This window comes from Rhinopithecus roxellana, chromosome 15 (genome assembly GCF_007565055.1).
Source record: "Rhinopithecus roxellana isolate Shanxi Qingling chromosome 15, ASM756505v1, whole genome shotgun sequence".
In the NCBI taxonomy this organism is placed as follows: domain Eukaryota; kingdom Metazoa; phylum Chordata; class Mammalia; order Primates; family Cercopithecidae; genus Rhinopithecus; species Rhinopithecus roxellana.
In genome coordinates, this window is record NC_044563.1 from 100,564,152 (window position 1) to 100,588,408 (window position 24,257).

General features: G+C 36.6%; 1 protein-coding gene across 1 annotated transcript in view; it reads right to left on the bottom strand.

The window, feature by feature from the left end:
- TRPC6 (transient receptor potential cation channel subfamily C member 6) overlaps positions 1–24,257 on the bottom strand; it is a 146,065-nt gene that overhangs the window by 29,588 nt on the left and 92,220 nt on the right. The window contains exons 4-6 of the mRNA XM_010358883.2: positions 12,836–13,018; positions 10,182–10,346; positions 4,203–4,419 (exon numbers count right to left, since the gene is read on the bottom strand). Of these exons, the coding sequence (XP_010357185.1) occupies positions 4,203–4,419; positions 10,182–10,346; positions 12,836–13,018 (565 nt within the window). The remainder of the gene's footprint in view (positions 1–4,202; positions 4,420–10,181; positions 10,347–12,835; positions 13,019–24,257) is intronic.

The following is a 24,257-nucleotide window of genomic DNA, read 5'->3' on the forward strand; positions in this document are numbered from 1 at the left end:
AGACTTCACAGGGATCAAGCCTCTGCTCATACAGATCTTGTGATAAGGTACTTCACTAATTCTGAAGGCTGCTCATCCCACTGATGAATTTTCAGAATATTCCTTCAACGTGGATGCAGTGGTTCTATTTTTGCCCTCTAGAGAGGTAGCAAATGAGTCAGCTCCCTCTGTCTTCAAATTTATTTTTACAAAAGACAACCAAAAAACCTACCTGTGTGCTCATTAAATCTGTTTTTCTCTAGCAGAGGCAGGTTAAACATGAAACTGAAGCTTCTAGATGTCTTTACTTGCCCAGGCTCCTTCTAAGTCCTCCCTTTGTCTTTTTTTTGCTCTAAATGGGGCCCTCTGAATAAACAAGCATCAGATTCCACTGGGTCTTACCCCATGCCTCACCCTCTAGGGTAAGCTTCCCCAGCATCTCAAGTGCTGTTCTGAGAACGACTCACTCTCCTAACTGCTGTTGTGCTTGAAATGCTCCTTAGTTTGCCAACTGGCTGCACGGGGCACCCAGGGCCTGCAGATGTGGTCTGGCCATTGGGTAATTACTGCCCTCAACTGCCATCCTCTCCTTCTGTTGAAGAGTCAGCCCAGGACTGACCATTAAGTGACAAGTGCTCTAAGGCCCTTTTCACAAGTGTCTTTAAGCATGTCCGCCTCCCTGTGTTCCTGTTATACGTCCTCTCATTGATTTGAGCTCACTGTTCTGCCTTGTCAACATCTCCTGACACATCAGTTTTATCATTTAGCCTTTCAACTTTCTGTCAACTAAACATTAGATAAATCCGCTTTGTGACTAACAGTGTTGTCCTCTACCTCAAGCCCACATAACACACCCAACACCTCATCTAAGTAGGCACTTCTTATTAATATTTCCAGAAAGTGCAACAACTTTCTTTCAGGAATAACTTTTAAAAAAATACCCATGTCAGAAACTGAACCAGGAATCTAACATATGCTACAAAAGCATCAGCTGTCCTGAGTTGTTCATTATTTTCCCTTTAAATAAACACTGTTAGCTAGTCTCTGAAGTCAAATGCAAAGACTGGTGGGACAAAAGTTATAAGGAAAATGCTTTTGATTAAAGCCTCATTTAATATTCCTGTGTTAGGTTTCTAAGTGAAAAAGGAAAAAATATATATAAAGTTTAAAATAAAACTCAGACGGCCGGGCACGGTGGCTCACGCCGGTAATCCCAGCATTTTGGGAGGCTGAGGTGAGTGGATCACCTGAGGTTGGGAGTTCCAGACCAGCTGGACCAATATGGAGAAACCTCGTCTTTATTAAAAATACAAAATTAGCCAGGTGTGGTGGCGCATGCCTGTAGTCCCAGCTACTTGGGAGGCTGAGGCAGGAGAGTTGCTTGAACCCGGGAGGCGGAGTCTGCGGTGAGCCGAGATCGCGCCATTGCACTCCAGCCTGGGCAGCTAGTGTGAAACTCCGTTTCAAAATAAAATAAAAAATAAATAAAACTAAGACTAGTATGAGGAGAATAATTTATGGCAAAGAATAAAATGAACATGTTATATAAAACATAACTCACTAAACTCATGCAGTCTAGTTGTTTTCAAAGCTTTTCATTCCTCCAGTCCCAGGCATGATCTTCCTTCTGTATCCTCCCTCTTAGAGACTGTAGTCACTACCTACTGATCCAAGGCAGAACTCACAGCTCCTCCCTTCTGATGTGCAGTAATCACCAAGTTGTTTGGGGTTTACCTTTTAGGGTGCTCTCAAGTTTATATGTATTTTATATGTAAAATATGTTCAATTTATTCTTTGCCATACATCATTCTCCTCATACCCCTCTATATAAAATTTAATTTTTAAAATTATTTACCCCTTATAGAAAATTTAATTTTTCAAAGTTTCATCTTGTCCTAAAACAGTCATGTTTTGCCTAATAGGAAATAGCACTCCTATGTAAAAGTGACATATAAACGCTTAGTGAAAAGTTGAATAATAATTATAATTTTCTGAAATTTCTTGAACATGTCCATCGTGCCAAGTACTGTATTATTTACCTTACATATACTAACACATAAAAAATAAACTATGAGACATGGGCTTTTAGTTTAACAAGATAAAGGCCATGCACAAGTGACTGTTTATTCTTATTTTAAATCAGACATTAGAAGTGAAATATAATTCCTTTTTATAGCCTCATCAATTAAATTAGAAAAGAATTAGAATAAAATCAAAGCCATCTTCTGTGTCCAAGATTTATCATTACTTTGGTGATACAATTCACATTTTATGCCACTATCCATATTTTTCCCTAAAACATATTCAGGAAATGAAGTGATTTGAAAGTTTTGAATAACTCAAATGCTATTGAATTACATTTAAAATATTCCTATGGTAACTTGAAAAATGCTTAATATTTTGATTGATCATCTCATCAAGCTCCAGCATGAAACCAAGAAGACATGTCCTGCCTTAGAAGTGACACAAAACTGACAATGCTTCTCCAGGTCCCTAGACAGGGAGATGGGATGTTATGGGGGAAATGGAGAAGTCTATGGATTATTAAAGGATTTATATGAAAACCCCTGAGCCTAATTTTCTTTACATCTTACTTATGTTAACCCGAGGTAATTTTATGCATAGTCAGGGCCTTAAGTACCATCTGGAATTGAGGATTGCTAGAACTTTATTCAAAACCCAAATACTCCCAGGGGTCATACTTTATATTACTGGATGGACATTTCCACTTTGAAATTCCATGGGCACTTCAAAGTCAGTCATAACCTACACTTTATCGGCTTTTCATTCATCCAGTCCCAGGCATGATCTTCCTTCTGTATTCTCCCTCTGAGAGACTGTAGTCACTACCTACTGATCTAAGGCAGAATCCACAGCTCTCCCTTCTGAGGTGCAATAATCACCAAGTTGTTTGGGGTTTACCTATTAGGGTGCTCTTAAGTCCTTTCCCCTATCTCTTGAGTTCCAGGCCTCATTCTCCTCGCAGGGAGCACTTCCATTGAGTCTCAGCCTCTGGACTCTTTTAAGCCACCCTCTATTTCACAACCACTGTGACCTTTCTAAAACATGATCAGATCAGATCAGATCACCAATTGCTGAAAAGCATCTAGCCATTTCTCCACCCTTATCTCCCATCACTCACATCCATAAATGCATCTTGACTCCTTCTCTGCCTAACTCATCATATTCCAAGTGTGCCAGGTGTTGCCATAGTCTCACATCTCTAATGTTCCTGTGCCTTGTAGTATCCTTGTCCCCCAAACAGGTCTGGTTAATATTCTCATATCCTCAAAGTATCGAATTGAAGGTACTGTCCAGGAAGGGCTTCTTGCCCCTTCCACTTCACAGCCCACCTCAGATTTAGATGCCCAATCTGTGTATTTTCATAATATCTCAATAACTCCTCAATGATAGCATTTGTCACATTGAATTTTAATTATTGATTTACTTACTGACCTGCCTCCCAGACTTAACTTCCTTGAGCACAGGGACTATGTCTCATTCACTTTAGTGTCTTCATTACTTAACAAAGGCACTTAACAGTCACTGGATTTATTTATTCATAAATATCTAATTGAAATATCTTTGTTTTTATTATATTTAATGGCAAGCTACATGTACAATTGATTCTTAAGACAAATAGTATAGCAACTAAGACCATATTCCTTCTCTTCCACTTACCACCCAGGAGTCCTAAAGAAAGTTACTTGATCCTTAGATAAATCCTATAAAACAGATGTGATTATACATTATAGATTAGAAAACTGAGGTGCAGAGAAATGATGTGATTTGATGTATATAAAGTGCTTGGAATAATTCTTGGCACATAATAAATGTTCAATAAATGCAAGTGTCTATCAGCTTCAATTCCTGTCAAATCTCAATGTAAAATTGTGGTTGTATTTAAGCTTGAAATCACAGCTCTCTCTTGAAATATGAATGGTATAATAGCTTTGTGTCACTGGAGGGGTGTGATTGATAATATCCTGTTGGTTTTCTTCCTGGGTTTTCCTTGGAAATGCAAAAAGCGCACAGCATGTGAGAAGACTATGGCACTGATAATGAACCCAAGGAACTGTACTTTAAGAACACAAAGAAAATTATGATGTGTGGTGCATTGTATCATGCTGCATACATTTGTATAACTGATGTGTGAAAGAATCAGTGTCATTCAGTCCAACTAAGACTGCAAAAAGAAAACATGACAGAAAATCAGTCTTTACCTATTACCCAGGATATAATGAGCATCTCCATCCATGAGAAGCAGGATGTTTTCATCCTGAACAGCTGTTTTGCATTATCTGTGCTGGTTTCATTAGGAAGGAGTTTTGTGCCTTCAAATCTGTCAGCTGCATTCATGACAAGCAGTCCCAGAAAAATGGTGAAGGAGGCTGCGTGTGCTACAAACTTCATGAATGGTCCACGCATTATCTTCCCCATCTGCCACAACACACACCAAAAGAAAATCTTAACTTTGTTTTGTACACTTTGCAAAACACACATACATACATGCAAGAATAAACATCTGCATATTCCAGTGATCTCCTGAGATAATTGTTTATATTTATGCAATTCGTGATAGAGTAATATCTTTATGCTGTTATAAAATTTTGTTCACATTCCTTACCTACATGTGCTGATGTTCTTGATTAATAACTACATGTATTTTACTAATAAAGGATATTTAGATTCTTAAAATATACAATATTGTTGACAAAATATGGCGCATAATAATGTCAGCATTATTCATATAAAGCAACTAATTTAGTGGGCCTGAGGTATTGAGGAAGTGGCAATGAAAATATGAAACTGAGTCTACTTTGCAAGGTATAGAACCTTGGTGGGTGTCCTCACATATACTTCATTGACAGGCATGCAATTGAGGCCTGAGTGGATGTTGCTATTTTGGTGATCTTGTAAATGCAGTAAAAGTCATGAGTACCAAGAAGAGAACTCCCAGCTCAGGACAGGGCAGCAGGGCAGTTCCTATAGTGTACTGGAACAATGTCCTGGAAGGACACTGGATTTGATGTTCAACATTTTAGGTTCAGGTTCCAGTTTCATTCCCTTATTAGCTGAGTGACAATGAGCACATTTCCTAAATTATGTGAAAACCAGATTCTTTGTATGAAATATGGGGACAATAAAAGCTAGTGTGCCTTTTATAGTGTAAGATTCATTTCTGTCTGAGATGTACAGATCTTCACCTAGGCAGAGTGAGGATCTAGGATATGACTAAGGGGTCTGGACATCCTCTGAAATGAACGAAACTCAAACTGTGTGTGCAGTTTCCCCCGCCCTTTAGGAGGTGGTCCATAGCTTTCAACAGCTTTTCAAATGAGTTTATTACCACAGAAAACTTTACAAACTAATAAAATGCAACCAACACTTAGTTAGCACTCTTTTAAGTGCTTTACACTGTTAACTTGTATTCATTACAACAATTCAAAAGGGTAGATGCCCTCAAATGCCCACTTTGGATGAAGAAACTGAGGAAGTGAGATCAAGAAACTTGTTCAAGGTCACATATTTCATAAGTGGTAGAGCTGGAACTTGGACCCAGGCATTCTTGTTCCTAACTTAATACTTCTATTTGGTTTACAGAATAATTTCATACTTTCTCATCAATGGGCCTACATATGTAAATTATTAGGAATTATCTTTTAAGACTCAGAAAAGATAAATGCTATCATGGAAGGAACACAATTGGTGTTCTCTATTTCCATACCTTTATTTGTCTATATGGTTTTCAAAATAATAAAAGTTAGATGACATTATCTTGACATTCTAAATGTTAGGCCAGAAACAGGAGATATTGTATTGTATCTCTCTCTCTCTCTCATGCTCTGTGTGTGTGTGTGTGTGTGTGTGTGTGTGTGTGTGTGTGTGTGCGCGCGCACAGTTGTCCCTAGGTATCCATGAGGGATTGGTTCCAGGTCCTTCCATGGATACTAAACTCTAAGGCTACTCACGTTCCTGATATAAAATCATAATATTTACAAATAACCTAGGCATATCTTCCCATATACTTTAATACTGAGATTACTTATAATATGTATTATCATGTAAATGGTATGTAAATTTTTGTTATAAGATACATTTTTAAATTGACATATATTTGTACATATTTATGGGGGGTACACAGTGATGTGTCAATACATACAACATATAGTGATTAGAGCAGGGTAATTAGCGTAGCCATCATCTCAAATATCTATCATTTCTTTGTGTTGAGAATATTCAATATCCTGTTCATCGAATAATGCCAAAAGAAGTCTCTACCTGTTCAGCACAGACACAGTTGTTTTCAAATGTTTTCAATCTGTGGTTTGTTAAATCTACAGATGCAGAACCCACAGTTACAGAGGGCCAAAGAATAGACATAGACACATAGACACACAGAGAGTTTTAAGCCAATAGATTCTAGGATTGCAGAGCCAATTCAAAGTTACTTTGTAAAAATTTGCTGTAAAAAAATGCTTAGATACAATCACCTATGGAATTGATTTAAATTTTTTTGGTTTTTTTTTAGATCCTTTTAAAATCTAACTCTCAAGTAATCAAATGATGGCAAAATTAAAAACAAATGGTAGAAAAATTAAGTTTGATTTTCTTCTGCCTATTGTCTTTTGCTATTTTTCTTTTTAAATATAAAGTTAAAAATAAACATCAATGTTATATTTCCATGATGTGTTATACATAAAATTTTAATTCTATAATGTTTTATGTATGATTTAACTGTGTATTAAACTTATTGCAGGAATCCATATCTTTCTCATGGGAAAATCCATTATAAATCCTAAACTATTTTTTTTTAATTCTCAATTTATTTGACTGTTTGGGGAAAACTGGGATTAGAGGCAATGACTGTTAGTGAAATTCATGAAAATGTTATTTATCACCTGCCTGGTTACAGGAAGAATAAGCAGCAGCTTTCAAGGACATCATACAGTAGAGCATAAGTTAAAATAGAACCAAATAAATAACATAAATAGAAAACATGAGGTTGGGGACATAAAATGGAGTTGAAATAAAGCTATCTACATTATTGATATCTGAAAACTCTGGAACCTTAGTTTAACTGTCCCGAACACCTCTAAAGTCAATCTTCAGTTTTCAAGGCAAGGTGTCTGATCTGTGTGCCTGGCCCCTACCTGGCTTCCCTTCTTCCTCCACTGGCCTACTGACCTTTAGATAATATTACTCTTCCTTTATTTTATTCTAAAGGGAGTATCAATCCAGGCATCTTCTTCTGCTTACTAAAAGTCTTAGGGTATTTTTAGGTTTGTTTGTTGGTGTTTTCTTGTTTTGTTTTGTTTTAACAATCAAACAAAAAGCTGGTTGCCTAGAAACTAAAATGGGCATGTTTGAAACCTCATAGCCTTTATTTTTCTTACAAAAGTTGAGAATTATATTTCTCTTTAAACTGAGGGAGATTTTGGCATCTCTCACTAGACTTTAGGAATTGAAGTGAGTTACCCTTTTTAGTAAGATTTGCCATCTATATACTCTGGGATATACACAAATTTCCAAAAAATAATTGTAAAGGACGAGAGCTAGATGAAGAAATTGAACAACTGATGTACTTGGAAAATTACTGAAGATAAGCATTGAAATAAATAGTTGTCTTTAAATATTATATGTCAGAGTCTTTTTAGGTGTTTATTGATGACTAAATACCTAGCTACTCAACACCACATAGAAATGAAAAAGGTTGAGACTAGCTTAAACTAAAATGATTTGTAATTGCAGTGTGACTATTCTTATTGTAATGAACAAAAACAAGTGATGTTTGCATTACAGTAGAAGGAAGAGGGCAAGTAAAAACCAAAGGGATTTCAGAAAGGGGAAAAAATAAAATAAACTTTTGTTTCCTATAGCAAAACCAACTTTAAACAGAAATGGGGACTCAGTCACATTGCATAGGCCTGAAATTTGATCTTATTGATGTTCACAGATATATTGGAAAATCCAAAATTTTAAAAATATATTTGGAATAAAAGCACCAATTTAGCTGAAGCAATCTCCTCCCACAAAAAAATCCTGTGGCCTGTAAAGCATATTTATGTTCATTACAAATGGAAAACTATAAAATAGATTTTATCATCATGCCTCAAAGGATAAAAACAGTAAAATAGGTATTGGATAGGAGAAAAAAATACCTTGACAATGTCCTTTTAATTTGATTATTTGCCTCAATGTTCATAAACGAGGATGGAAAACAGATGCCAGAAAGAAATATGGCCAGGGAAGAAGAAATAGTAAAGGAAATCAGTTTAATTAGAATTCAATCAAAATTTAAGAGATATGTAACTCTAAGGACTGCCAAAAATAGTCTGTGTCAAAGCACCAGACACTCTGGAATACATTATGCTTTCGAACACACTGGTTATGGAAAAGGAAAATTATTCGGTTTAGGAAAGAGATTATAATTTAACTGGTCACAGAATGAGAACAGGGATAATTCAAAAACTCCCCCTATTTTAATTGTTTTAAATCTCAGATGACTCAGGAAATATAAGGAGAAGAAGAACAAAGAGACTACCTACATAGATATAACTCATGTTCTAGGGAAATACATTTAGAAATGTATTTGTCTAAATTTAAGGGGTACCAGTGCAATTTTGTTACACAAATATACTGCATAGTAGTGAAGTCCTGGCTTTTAGTTTACCAGTCACTCAAATAATATGCACTGTACCCATTAAATAATGTGTCGCCACCTGTTCCTGTTCTGAGCCCCCACTTTTCTAAGTCTCCGGTGTCTATCATTCCACACTCCATGTCCATGTACACACATTATTTTTCCAGGCAAAATCTGTCATTTCTAGTAAAAAGGGGAAAAATTTCAACTTTCTAGATGAAAATCTGTACCATAGATGTCATTTCTAGTAAATCGCACTATTTTCATTTTATGTTCTTCATTTATATTTTATGTATCTAAGATACCAAATTTTGGCCTTATATATTTTAAGGGGCAAATGTCTATGATGATGGATTTTACTCTCATGAGAAAAACGTCCAGTTTCCTGTAGTTCCTATCATCATCACTAGAAATAATTAGGATGTTTCCACTGTCTAAAAGGCTTTGCACAAGCTTTCTAGCATGAGTCATTTTGAACGGTCCTTATATGGCTAAAACACCAAAAATATGACAAAGTAATTAGAAAACAGTATGTTAGTAATGGTGTTGTTTGTGTTTGCGCCCACATATTACAGATGTTTGAAAATGAATCATGCCCATGTGTAAGCACTGGAAGTAACCCAACTGATAGTTCTTTCTACATAGCACATTAATAGATGGTCCAGCAGACATTTAGCCACTAAGCTTCAGAATTATTTCAATCTGCTTCTCAGAGTTCAACAGATCCAGAAATGTGGCTTCAAAAACATGAAGAATAGGCTTGTTAGCAATGCAGGACATAAATTTCTCCACTTGTTAACAGAATGATAGGTCAATATTTCTCAAACCTATCCTGTCATGCTAAAGAAAGGCTAGATCCATCTGAACATAGCATTTTTACCAAAGCATGGGTAGATAGCTTTTGCTAAGAAAATAGGCTATTTTTGCTCTCAGGCTCTGGTGTACTTAGTCCCTAATATAGATAGATAGATAGATAGATAGATAGATAGATAGATAGATAGATAGATAGATAGATAGATAGATTCTTTACTGAAACAAGGATTACACTAGTATTTACATGACTGCCTTTGATTTAAGATTTATCTGGTCATATTAGCTAAAATAAATACAAGACAAAACTTTCATCTCACTTTTTTCCAGAGGAGAAACAGAAAAAGTTTTCATCTTTTAGGATGTCATTTGAAATATGTGCTCAATGGTACTATGACCTCATTAAGAAATATAAAAGTATATGCATGGAAGTACATAGAGAAAAGAGTAAAAGGAAATAAACTAATATAGTTACTAACTTTCCTTTCACACATTAACAGTGGTGATATTACAGGTGAATTTTATCTTTTCCATTTTTTTGTTTCCTATAGCAAACATGTATTATCTTATGATAATAAAAGCAAGAAAATTATTTAAGCCCAAACAGGAGTTATTTTGTAATATTAAAAACAATAAAGATTACTGAAACTCAACTATAATTCCTTAAATTTTCACTTTGAAGGTAAGTTTTTCCCCACTTAAGACATTCTTCTATTAGATAACAGAGGTGTAGGCTTCACATACATACCTTGCTACATGGAGCAAACCAGTAAATGAGAGCCAGGAAGGGCAGTCCAATGGCAACAGCAAGGACCACAAGGAATTTGACCGCCATTGTCTGCTGTCGTAAACCAGAAAGATTCTCATACCAAATGGAGAGAAGTTGCTGTTGGCAGTTTGGATGAGCTACAAACTAACAGGGAAGTGACAAAACATTTAAGTTTGATTAAAGAAAGATTCAGCATAAATGATTTTCATGTGTTCTAATAGTTCCATGCTTTCCAATGAAATATATTGTTAGAATTAAAGAACAAACATAAAACATCAAATTAACAGGCAACAAGCAAATGGGAAAAGGTTCTAATATGTTTTACATAAACTTGAAGATTTCAATTTATCAAGCTTTTCCTTTATAACAAACAAGCTTTCTTTCAAAGCACAGAAAAAATTTTAATGGAATATTATAAAAAGATTAATCTACTTTTTATGTACAGCTTTTATGATTATATAGTTTTTTCATCTAGAAAGAGATCATATTAACTCAGTTGCCTAAATACTTTTTAAAAAATACCACCTTTCCTGCATTGACCTACAATGTCACACAGTTAATACTAAATTCCCATTTGTATATGGGTCTGTTTCTGGACTGCCTATTTTATTCTATTGATCTCTCCTTTTATTCTTGTGCCAAAAACTCTTTCAATTAAGAAGACTTAAATTTTCAATATTTATTTTTTGAGGGAATCTTTAAATTCTCGTGTATTTATTTTTACAATTGGAACATACATCTGGCAGTTATTTAATATACAAAAAGCAATATCCCAAAATAAAAATTGGTAAAGATATTAAAAAGTTACAATATTTAATATTAATATAAAATATGACAAAGGGTGGGTTATATGAAAGAACTATAAGTGACTCTTAAGGGTGATTAACCTCAAAGATAGTTTGAGAGGTAGGTAGAAAATGGAGTTAAGTCTAAAACAAGACAGAATGTTTATCTACTCAGAATGGTCAAGTTGGATAACACCCACTGTGGGTGGAAGAAATAAGTCCTGTCACACACTGTTGGTGTTTATGGAAACTGGTACATCATTTTTGAAGGGAAACCTAGCAAATGTTTGGAAACCTAAAAATAAAAATTGACATATTAATTCCACATCTAAGAATTTTTGTTTACAAGTAAAAGTCATGCAAGTAAGCAAGCTTTATGAACAAATGTTTACTGTATAAAAAATAAATAAAAATCTAATAACAAAAATCTGAAAATTATAATAAACATCCCTAAATAGCAAACAGATGTGAATATAATGAGATAATAATACAACCTTTAAAAAGATAAAGTGGACATTTATTGACTGTTATGTAAAGTTGTCCAAGAAAGAAATTTGTGTATAGAAACATAACAATGGTTCATTATTCTCCATTCAGAACTGGAAAAATTGGGAGGAGACATGTTTATACTATTTGAAAACTTACCATAAGCATATGTTACTTTTATTAGAAAAACCTACCTTTAAAAGCTTATCTATCTATCTATCTATCTATCTATCTATCTATCTATCTGTCTATTTATTTTGAGACAGAGTCTCACTCTGTCACCCAGCCTGGAGTGCAAGTGACATGATCTTGGCTCACTGCAACCTCTGCCTCCAGTGTTCAAGTGATCCTCCCACCTCAGCCTCCCTAGTAGCTGAGGCTACAGGTGCACGCCACTACACCCAGCTAATTTTTGTAGTTTTAGTAGAGATGGGGTTTCACTACGTTGCCTAGGCTGGTCTCCAACTCCTGACGTCAAGTGACCCACTTGCCTTGGCCTCCCAAAGTGCTGGGATTACAGGCATGAGCCACTGTGGCCGGCCAGCTTTTTAAAAGATACCTCACATAATCTAAGAGAGCAGAGATTGGGACCAATGCTTGAAGACAGAGACTAAAAATATTTCACAAATAAAAATGCAGCTGGTGGAAAGTCTAATACAACACAGAAGGAATTGAAGGCATTATTGGAAAACAGCAAGAAATGGGAAAATGGACTTGAGTCTCAAATAATGATGTTCCTGTCTTATAACAAATGTTTTAGAATTTGGATTCACAAAGTCATTGTTATATCATTAGCCCAGTCAAAGAAAGTGGCAATCCCTGTAAGGTTCTACATAAATATGTCTAGATTTTAAAGACGACTGGCATTTAGTGTAGGTAAAGTGCCTCACAACTAGTGTAGATGCTTATGATTTGTTAGAGAATCTGCCTAGTGCAACTGTTAGTTAGAAAATCCCGGCCGGGAGCTGTGGCTCATGCCTGTAATTCCAGCACTTTGGGAGGCCGAGCTGGGCGGATCAGGAGGTCAGGAGTTGGAGACCAGCCTAGGCAACGTAGTGAAACCCTGTCTTTACTAAAAATACAAAAAATCAGCTGGGCACGGTGGTGGGCGCCTGTAGTCCCAGCTACTCAGGAGGCTGAGGCAGGAGAATGGTGTGAACCCAGAAGGCGGAGCTTGAAGTGAGCCAAGATCGCACCACTGCCCTCCAGCCTGGGCAACAGAACCAGACTCCGTCTCAAAAAAAAAGAAAGAAAGAAAGAAAAAAGTAAATCCCAGCTCAATCTAAAAATATCAACCCTTTATCCTTATTTAGCACTAACAAGAACCAAAATAATGTAAATAGGCTTCATGCCTGACCTTACTTTTTTTACTTCATATTTAATGGCAAGTTTTAAACGGCTGAGATTTGGGCGACCGTGATCACCACTCTGGAGCATTTCAACATCCCCATTCAGAATGGCCTCGACTTCTTCAGTGTTTCTGCACAGATCAAGGAGTCCAACAACAAAGTCTTTGCACTGCATTGACAGTTTTTTGTAGTCATTCTAAGAAAGACAAAGCAAAACAAAAGCAATAATGGAGAATAGCTCGTTTTACTATGCTTCAGAGACTTGAAGGATTTTACACTTTAGGGGAAACATTCTACTTTTTTTTTTTTTTTTTTTTTTTTGAGACGGAGTCTCGCTCTGTCACCCAGGCTGGAGTGCAGTGGTGTGGTCTCGGCTCAGTGCAAGCTCCGCCTCCCGGGTTCACGCCATTCTCCTGCCTCAGCCTCCCGAGTAGCTGGGACTACAGGCGCCCGCCACCACGTCCAGCTAATTTTTTGTGTTTTTTTTTTTTCTAGTAGAGACGAGGTTTCACCGTGTTAAGCCAGGATAGTCTCGATCTCCTGACCTCATGATCCGCCCGCCTTGGCCTGCCAAAAGTGCTAGGATTACAGGTGTGAGCCACCACGCCCGAGAAACATTCCATTTTTAGTTTTACTGTTCATTTATCGTATTTCAATTGCAGTTTCTGCTGACTTCTAAAATATTTTAGCACATGAAGATTTTCTTCATACCCTCAAAAAGGAAATTTATCTAAAGCATAATCAAAGTTATTTAAAAAGGAGTATGCTGGCCAGGTGTGGTGGCTCCCGCCTGTAATCCCCGCACTTTGGGAGGCTGAAGTGGGCAGATCGCTTGAGCCCAGAAGTTGGAGACCAGCCTGAGCAACACGGCAAAACCCTGTCTCTAAGCATTAGGAGATATACCTCATGTAAATGATGAGTTAATCGGTGCGGCACACCAACATGGCACATGTATACATATGTAGCAAACCTGCACGTTGTGCACATGTACCCTGGAACTTAAAGTATAATTTTAAAAAATACAGAAAAAATTAGCCAGGAGTGGTGGTGTGTGCCTATAGTCCCAGCTACTCAGGAGGCTGAGATGGGAGGATCACCCAGGCAGGTTGAGGCTGCAGTGATCCATGATTGTGCCACTGCCACTCCAGCCTGGGCAACAAAGCGAGACCCTGTCTCAAAAAAAAAAAAAAAAAAAAAAAAGAGTATGAAGAGTATGGTGTACCAAACTCACCTGTTGATTCAGAATAAATAAAAAATAACCAACTTTTTCCACAGCATGATCATAGGACCTTTGCATATATCATCTCCTTCATGGGCACAACTTCATCAGTTAGGCATGCAATATACATTTAATAGGTCTTTGGAAGACCTTGTAAACTGTGTTAGTAAACTTGAGAAGCATAGAACATTTGGAAAGTTTCCAGAGAAGAGCAAGTACATGTCTATTTAACAGATTTTAATGGAAGAACTTTATATGGCAGGCACAGCCTCAAAAGATGAAATCTAGACATAGAGTCTGCAATTTGAGACTCGTCTCTTTAGAGAAAAGAAAGTTGAATGAAACACTGTTGTAGTTTTGTAGTTTGTTGCTGATGACCTAATACTCTATCTGGAAGACTTAAATTGTGCAGGTCACATTCAGATTACCATAAACTCATGTCATGCTTCTATATGGCATCGTTTTACGTCTTCATTCATGCCTAATATTTCCTCCATTTTCTTACACTAAGACCACCTATAACCAAATGCTAATCAAAAAAGCCTATTAGCAGGGGTGTTCAATCTTTTGGCTTCCCTGGGCCACACTGGAAGAAGAATTGTCTTGGGCCACACTTAAAATACACTAACACTAATGAAAGCTGATGAACTTAAAAAAATGTCACAAAGAAATCTCACCATGTTTTTAGAAAATTTACAAATTTGTGTTGAGCTGCGTTCAAAACCATCCTGGGCCTCATGTTCAACCTACATGTCCCTGGGGTGTGGGTTGGACAAGCTTGAGCTAGAGCTTGTTGTATTGCAGGTGGATGGTATTATCTCATTTAATCTTTACAATTGCTCAGGTTGAATTGTGTGTCCAAAATCATGCAGCTAGTAAGCACCAAAATCAAGCTTTAAACCTAAATCTTCTTGGCCCCAAGCCTTTTGCCTTTGGGATAATGCCACTTTATCTCTCTTATTTGTGAAGTGCTTTTCTACTTTGATTTTTGAAACAATTGAGGGGACAAGCAGAGCAAATACTGTTACCATTTTGCACATGAAAAAGCTAAGGTTCTCACACAGCTTCAATGACAGACTTTTCTCTTAAACCCAGCGCTGCAGATTTAAAGTTAGTTGTCTCCTTTTCCTGAAACCAGGGTGTTATAGGATGAAGAGATTTCTTTGGAAAGATCTAGAGAAATGTATGTGATTCTGGATGTCAGTCAATAAGGCCATATTTGGGGGGTGTCTGCATGGAGAATAGCTTAATACTAGGTATGTGTAAGGTACCTACTTGGGCTCCTTTCTGTAAATCATGCCAAAAGTGAATGTCAGTGCAGTTTAGTAACTGCTAAACAGGCTACAATTTGCTAAAATGCAGGTCGAAAAAGATTCCAGAAAAGCAAATTAATAAAGCAAATTGTGTCTTACTTGAGAATCTCTAGCTGAGAATGGCTCAAACTACTTATAAACAGATGTCTAGGCAGATAGTATATAGAGTGTTACGAGGAAATGGCTTTGCCCATTTTATAAAATAGTCTGTTAGGGCCATGGGGACAAACTCTTAGACACGGAGGTACATATTTGTCCATGTCCACTATACTACAGTAGTTATGACTTGGTAGCTTAGAGCTGGATATATGTAATCAAATCCCAACTCTTTTACTTATGAGCTATGTGACCTTTAATAAGTCAGAAGCAGTCTATCAGGTAGGGGTTCTTATTACTCTCATTTTACAGATAAGAACAGTGAGGTCTAGTGAGATTAAATAAGTATTAAAAAGATTATGTATGCCAAGGACTTAGCATGGTTGTGAGCATTTAGCAAGCATTCAATAAAGTATAACTACTTTATTTTACATTATCAAAGAGAAGATCTGAAAACAGGCCATCTCTTGATATTCAAAACATACCATGGAGCTAAGACAAAATTTAATGCACCTGTCTTCTCTGGAATGTAGAGTTCAAGTATAGTGAATTCTTAGTCCTTTTAAAAGCAACAAAGTAATTGTCAAAATCAGTGCTCTCTAGAATTCAAAGAAAGCTCAGATATATTTAGATATTGGAAAAGAACGTATGATCTTACAAATGTAGGTAACAATTTTTTAAAGCAGAAACCACATGGACTGAAAAAGTAAAGTGCAAGAGTTTTGTGGTATTTAATACCTTAATCTATAAATTTTTGTCCAATTCATCACTAATTCCTAAGACATTTTCTTAAGCAAAAATACCTATTGAAAAAGGAGAGAGAGAAAGAAAGAATAAGACTATGATTTCAGAAATATGCACTTTTTCTACTTGGGAAATCATTTACAAATATTTTCATATTTTAAGTTATTGACATTACTATTAATCCATATTTTAAGTAACTGACATGTAAGCTCACTCAAATGCAATGTTGGTGGTAGTTCATTAGCTAGAATGCAGCACTATGATGTTGGTTCCGTGAGAGGAAAAGTGAAGCTGATGGGTTAACTTAATTCTGGGTCATGTCTTTGGATCACACACCTACACCGTACATTCATTAATCAGATATGGGTGCTTGCCTATTAACCTTTGAAAAGTTGAAAAGAGATAACTCATAGTGGGCTAATGAAACACAGTTTAGAAACTACAAAAAAAAAAAACCCCTGTTAAAATGATCCTTTCGAAAGTTCCTCTTAGCTGGATTTTAAATAATAGATGTTATGATTTGTGATTTTAATCTCTGGCTCTTCTTTCTATATAAAGAATGAAGTTTACTTCATAGAAATTAACAGGGTAGAGAAAAATGCATGCCTTGATTCTCAATAATCTATGTGGGCTTTGGAGATGGCAGACCTGGGTTTGAAACTTACTAGCTATGTGACTTTAGATAAATGATTTAATCTCTTAAAGCTTCTAATCCTCATGTTTAAAAAGGGAATAATATTAGTACCCATGAATTAGGGTTGCTATGAAGATTTTACAAGACAACGAATGCCAACTTCCTGGCACAGGGTAGTGCAGATCAATGGTAATTATAATTATTACTGTCTTCATTATTTCACAAACAGTATCTAGCTCTTTGCAGTCCCCATCACAAAGCTATGCTATCAAATATCAAGTCATGTTGGAATTCCTGGATATTATCTGCAAACGTTGGAAATAAAACAATTATTCATGTATTTTCACAACAAATATTTTATGCACAGCACTGTGATAGATACCACTCTCTTACTAAGATGGGAGTTTGTAAAATGAGATTATATATGTGAAGAATAAGCATATTAGTCTCTTCCTCTTTCTCAGTCAGCAACAGAGGCACTGACACTCAAGAACTACCAGAGACTGGATGATTTATAAAAAAGAGAGGTTTAATTGGCTCATGGTTCTATGGGCTACACAGGCTTCTGCTTCTGGAGAAGCCTCAGGAAACTTACAATCATGGCAGAAGGCAAAGGGGAAGCAAGCACCTTCTCCACGTGGCAGCAGGAGAGAGACAGAGTGAAGGGGAAGTGCCACACACATCAAATTTCATGAGCACTTACTAGCATGAGAACAGCAAGAGGAAAATCCATCCCCATGACGCAGTCATCTCTCACCAGGCCCATCCTCCAATTAGACATGCGATTTGGGCAGGGACACAAATCCAAACCGTATCAGTAAGATGAGTGTATAATACTATCATATATACAGTGTTGCATTGGCCAGCCATGCTTCTTGGGACCAAGTATAACTCTGGGGCTCTCTTGCTCCTCAGGATAAATGTCACCAGATGGCACATTGATCATGGAGCTCTGTGGTGATGATTAACAAGCATTTATAAAGCATCTACTATGTGGGATTCTGAGGATATAAAAGTTAATCAGGCACTATTCTATAGAAAAGGTAAAAAGAAATGGAATATAATTTCAAAACAAGAATTGGAGAAAAACATTTTCCTAGATATGTCAGGATTTTTCTATTGATTGTTGCCATCAGCAGTGGCTGCTTAGTTAATATAGTGTTTGGTTATATACACTTAGTATAATGTCTGACTAGCTTTCACTCTTCCCTTTGCATAAGAATTTTCAGGTCCCATTGAAGCTACGAAGCTTGGAGAGCAGCAATGAAGGTAAACAGTTTCAGGGGCTGGGGTTGCTCATCAAGCAAACTGTTGCACTTAACTCCCTCCCTAACTGTTGACTTGTCACAGACCTACAGTCCTATGAGAATGAGATTTTCTCTGCCCATCTGTTTCAAACTACAATAGGACATTCAAAGACAAGAACACACATACACACACACACACCCATATCACTTTACTGCATTTATTTGTTTATGTTTCTGTCTCTCTTGAATAGACTCAATATCCTTCAAGACAAGGATTATATCTTACTCACCTTTGAATCCTCCCAACCTAGCATGGAGTGAGGTACATAGTAGGTAATCAACACATTTTGCTAACTAATGTAATGAAAGGAACATAGCTGAGAAGAAAGCATACCTGGATTTGAATTTCTGCTCTGCCACTTCAATAACTATATGACCTTGAAAAGGTTATTTCATTTGCTGGCCTTCTAATTTCACATCATTATGGACAACTTAAATTTTGCTACAGCATAGAGTGTAAATAACCAAATAATTCATAAAGCTCAGCTAAGGTACATTTTCTAGTTCCTCTTTGGTCAGGATCCAAGCTCTATTCTTCTGGAGCTGTGATTCTGCCTCACAGACTATTTTGCATGTGACACCCTTTGTCACCCTGTTAAGGTCTGATAACAGTCACATCATCTTTGTCCCAACAAAAAGTACTTTTGGAAGCAGCCGTTTTCTTGGAGGATAGTTATCTTTGAAACAATGCCAGGCATTTTTTGAATATTATACACATAGCAACGGTTTAAAAACAGACACGGCGGGCATTTCTCTACCCTTCCTCTTTCTCAGAGTCAGCAGCAGAGGCATCTGGAGGGCCATGTGCACATCCATGCGCAGACCTCTAGGAAGATGTAAAGGAGCTGGAAGACCTCCAGAAAAGCACTCTATCCAGAATGACAGAGAAGAGGACGATTCCTGCTGTATAAAAGAGGGGATTTTTTTTCCCTTTTTAATTTTTATTTTAAGTTCTGGGATACATGTGCAGAACATACAGGTTTGTTACATAGGTATATATGTGCCATGGTGGTTTGCTGCACCTACCCACCTGTCATCTAGGTTTTAAGCCCCGCATGCATTAGGTATTTGTCCTAATACTCTCCCTCCCATTGTCCCCCACCCTCTGACAAGCCCCCAAAGAGAGGATTTTTAAGGGGAATAAAAGGAAACATTGTGTGTCACTACAAAGACACAAACCTAAAAGGTAAATAGGTTCAAAAAAAGAGGGAATTAGAGACGTAAGTCATAGATCCATACTGAGAACTAAAAAGAAATTAAGAATGCTGGGGAATGTATTTGTGGACAAGACCATCCCTGGTATTGATCTCTTTGTCTTTTAAGTCTGTTGTCCCTTATTTGAATGAAAACTCAAGTCAAGGAGAGAAACCAAGAGTTTTTGCTGTCCTTCTTTGGTATCAAAACCAGTCAAAGTTTTGGGTTTTCTGTTTTTTACTGACTTTGTGTGTGTTGCCAAAATTGTCTTAACCCAATTTTAAGCTTAAGATGGCTGAGGTCTCATGCTACCAAAACCTAAAACTATTTATAAACATTCAGTATAAAAATTGAATTTGAATAGGTAAAAGTATTTATTTCCCCCAGTTTCTTTTAAAACCTGCAACTCCCCAACATCTCTTGGTTTTTTTGTTTCTGTGGCTCCATCTAATTGTTAGATTTCTCTGCTGAGGTCTGGTGTCACCTCTCCTTGGAACCAGCTATACATGTGGTGATATGAGTAACAGAAAACTTAGGCTTAGAAGGTTCAAGGCACAGGATAAAACTGCCTCGGAAACCCAGTAACATCTCCCATGGTCTCTTTCATTAATGGACTACGTTATTGTAGTAGGGGACAATTTGGAAGGTGCTTAGAAAAGCAAGCTATATATTGGAGCTTATAAAATCTTTATGGAAAGTCTCATTCTCTGACTGTCATAAAATAGATGAATCGTCTTCAAAAAGAGGTACATGAATACTTCCCAAGGAGCTGTAGAATATGGACAAATTTTAGGGAATCAATTTGCAGATCTTCCGCTTTCCTAAAATGGATTTCCTTGAAAATGCATCTTTTGCTCACCCACCCACCCATGGAGCAAACAAGAGAGAGTCCCCTTTAAACAACAGATAGTCCCCCTTTTATGTATCCAGGTACTATAAACCCTGAAAGGCTGTCTGTATTTCCCTGAATAAATACACACTTCTGCTGAAGATGAAGCTTAGTGACAGAAATACAGCACCTTGGCTCGTGTTGGGATGTTCTGATTTCAGATGGCGAGTGCAGGGTGAAGACAGAAACAAAGGCCATTTTTAACGACTTTTCCCCCTTCATTTGCCAACAATTGTCAAAGAATGAACACTTCTTGAGTGAGAGTACAGAAAGAGTTAGGCAAAGACAGCATCCGTAGGGAATACCGAATAGCAAACAATGCTTTGTCAAGTATTGAAATGTAAATGATTCCTTATATTATTCTTAATATCTTTCAGACACATCATTAGCTAGAAAAGAAAAGTATCTCAAACAGGTAAGGCAGAAAAGCTTAGTGAGAATGATTCTTTTAAATGTGACTTGGAATGGTTTACAGAATTCAAAATTTTTACAGGAAAATGGTCAAAACCCATGGATGAAACTTTTATGTGATTTCTTTCTGATTTAAAATTTTAATCCAGTAAGATCGTTATCCAATTATATCTAGAAATATTTATTCCTACTATTTATCCTTTTTTAATTTTATTCCATAAAATCTTTAATAATTTATATATCCTATTAACAAAGACTAAAATAACATACTGGCTGCCATACCAACTAATTTTTAGCTACATATACATAAATATATACAAATTGTGTATACAATTACATATTTTATATATATTTTATATTTTATATTGTGTATATATATACACACACATTTGTCTTTCCTTAACTATATAGCAAAAGCGTGAACATGATTAATACCACTAAAAAATACGTCCAATAAGAATTGTGTCACATAGTTAAAATTTATTTTTCAAAAAAAATTTTTTTTTTTTTTTTTTTGAGATAGAGTCTCATTCTGTCACCCACACTGGAGTGCAGTGGCATGATATCAGTTCACTGCAACCTCCACCTCCCAGGTTCAAGTGATTATCCTGCCTCAGCCTCCTACGTAGCTGGGATTACAGGTGTGCGCCACCATGTCCAGCTAATTTTTTTGTATTTTTAGTAGACATGGGTTTCACCATGTGGGTCAAGCTGGTCTCAAACTCCTGACCTCGGTGATCCGCCCGCCTCAGCCTCCCAAAGTGCAGGGATTACCGGCATGAGCCACCGTGCTTGGCCCATATTAATTAATTTTAACAACGGGGTTTATTTTTGTATGTTTTGATCTAATATGCTAATAATAGATATAATGACAACTCTTTCCAGAGTATTTTCAATATCCAGAGCCTTTTAGCAAGAGGAAATGAAACAAATTCTAAAATTTCATATATATGTGTGTTACATGTATTTTATTTATATATGATATACATGTTGATATTATATAAAGCGATTTTAAGAGACTTTACAATAATAAAAAGCTATAATATGAGGAATCACAGTTGTGAAGGAAATTGGACTGAAAATATAACCTCAGGAGTGAAAGGAAAGATGCAGCTATTCTGAACATTAAAGATATTGTTCGCTTAGTTGACGGTGGGTATGAAATCATTATAACATTTAGAGTCCTTTGCATGTATCTGAAGGAGAACTGAAGAGTTCTATTCTTAAATAGCAATATGTATGTCATGCAGAAATCATATCCCTTAAAAACATTTATACTTACAGAAGACAAAAAAATAGATATTAATTTTAAACTGTGCAAATGAACACATGAACACAGAGTTTTTCAAACATCTTTCAGATGGAAAGGGAGCAAAATACATACATACATACACACATACATACATACATACATACATACATACATACATACATACCATGAACAGGGAGGATCTCCTGTGGCCAATGCAATCTCTCAGGTCCCTGTGAGGCTGACCAGGCCTAGGCTATCCAGCCTCAGTGACATTTATTTCCTGAGACTCTAAGGGAATTGACTATTTAAAAAGATTAAAAAGAAAAAAAAAAAAAAAGACCGAAAGGGTACGTGCTGGCATGCTTGTAGTGTGTCAGTGTTTATTTCTTGACGGCCAAAATTAGGACTGATTTTTAAAGCTTCCTTTTTATATTATTATTTTCTAACATGGCGATATATTATTTAAGGTAAGAAAAAAGAAGTTATTTTTAAGGGCAGAAGCAGCAGACTCAGCAGCAAACCTCACCTCGGAGACATCAACTTCTCTATTCCTGTAAGGTCCCACCCTGCTGTAAACTGAGGCTGGGATGCTGGGACAAGAGTGAGTGTCACAGTAGCCATGGGTGGTGGGGGAATGTGATTTCCCTGTGAGTTTACACATGAAGGCAAGGGAGGCTCAGCCTTGTATGTGGCAAGGCTGTCCAAACTAATCTCAGAGAAAAAGAGTATTTGTTTTAATGCTTGATACCTGGCAGGGAAGAAATCTTTTCTTGTTTGTTTTTGTAAAAAGGCCTTAAAAATCAAGCCAACAACTGCCCTTTCTCCTTATGCAATACTTTTGAGTCAGGTTTCTAATTATAAAAATTGTCAAGTTCTAGGATATACTTTATAAAAGCATTTTTTTAAACTGCTACTCTTGTTTAACAGTAATCTAATTTTTGAAAGTGATTTTTAAAAGACATTAATAACATACTCCTAAAAACATTCATGTTTTCAGTTAGATTTATCTTTTCTTTGCCTTGAAACCTTCACAGAGGCAGGGCATTAGAAAAAGGTATGCATGTTCAGAGGCTCTGGGTAACTGCTCAAGACAATGGAGCAAATAGAGAAGCATAAATGGGAGGAAAGTGGCTAATCCATACACTTCACACTGATGAGAGCAGAAAGAAGGGTGTGATGAACAAACAGAAGAATGTCCAGATCTTTACATCTTCATCATCATGTGGAGACCTCAACATTTTGCAATGCATTTAGGGACCATGAAGAGTTTACATCCTGGTTAAATGTGATTCTTCCCACCTTTGAGCCACTAGCCCCCTCCTCACTCCATAAGGTCATGCCTAATATGATAGTTACTACACACAGATCTTTTCTATCACATTGGATTATAAACTAATTGAGGACAGGATTGCTGACTGAATTATCTTTGTATTTTGTACTGCCTCACCATCCTCATCCTCAACTATCCCCAATAAAAAAGAGCAGGGACTCAAAAGATGTAGGCAAGTGAATTAATGAACAAATAAAGAATATAATACTCTTCAGTGGTTTAGAGAAAGCATGTAAACAAGGATACAGTAAAGCAAACAGAAATGTTGAAATTATGTAAATTTAGTAATATAGATTTTGAAAATAATTAATATTTATCAGAGTTCAAAATGCTTTAATTTGAATCAGGTGAATTTCTCTGTGTCCTAGGAGTCAAGCAAAGAGTAGGTAAGAATCTGAGACAGGGTTGAAAAGGACCATTTGCTTGTCTTGCCCTGTTAGCTGCCAGGTAGCTGCAGGAAAACACCTTCCTCTACCTTGAGAGCCAAGCACATACTGAGTGTTTCAGTAGCCATTTCCTCCTTCTATCCTTTCTGGATAGACTGGACCTGAGGATAGATGGACACATGACATCTGATACTGGGGTGAAACATCAGTGACAGTGGCACCAAGAAGCTGCCCAGGAAAGCCTGGGCTGAAATACCTCAAGAACAGAGTATAGAAAAACAAGCCTTCTCATAGCATATAGAATGGAAAAAAATGAAACCAATATTCACTTTTGTAAAACATTGTAACTTGATGAATCAAACCTGTTTCCAACCTGCATTATTTAGTAAAGGAGATAAGTACATCATAAAAAACAATAATCCATGGTAAAAGGTGATGGGCACTAGAAGATAGATCAGAACTACCTCAAACAGGTAGAGGGAGTTTAGAGATACCCGTGGGGAAGATCTTGGCTAGGGATGCAAGCTTTCATCCTCTCCACATGTAGCACAGCCCATATGGACAATGGCAGCATCTGACACCATTTATCTCTCCATATACCTCTTATTAAGAGATTGACTGGTCAAAGTTCTAATTTCCTACTATTTTATATCTCCAATC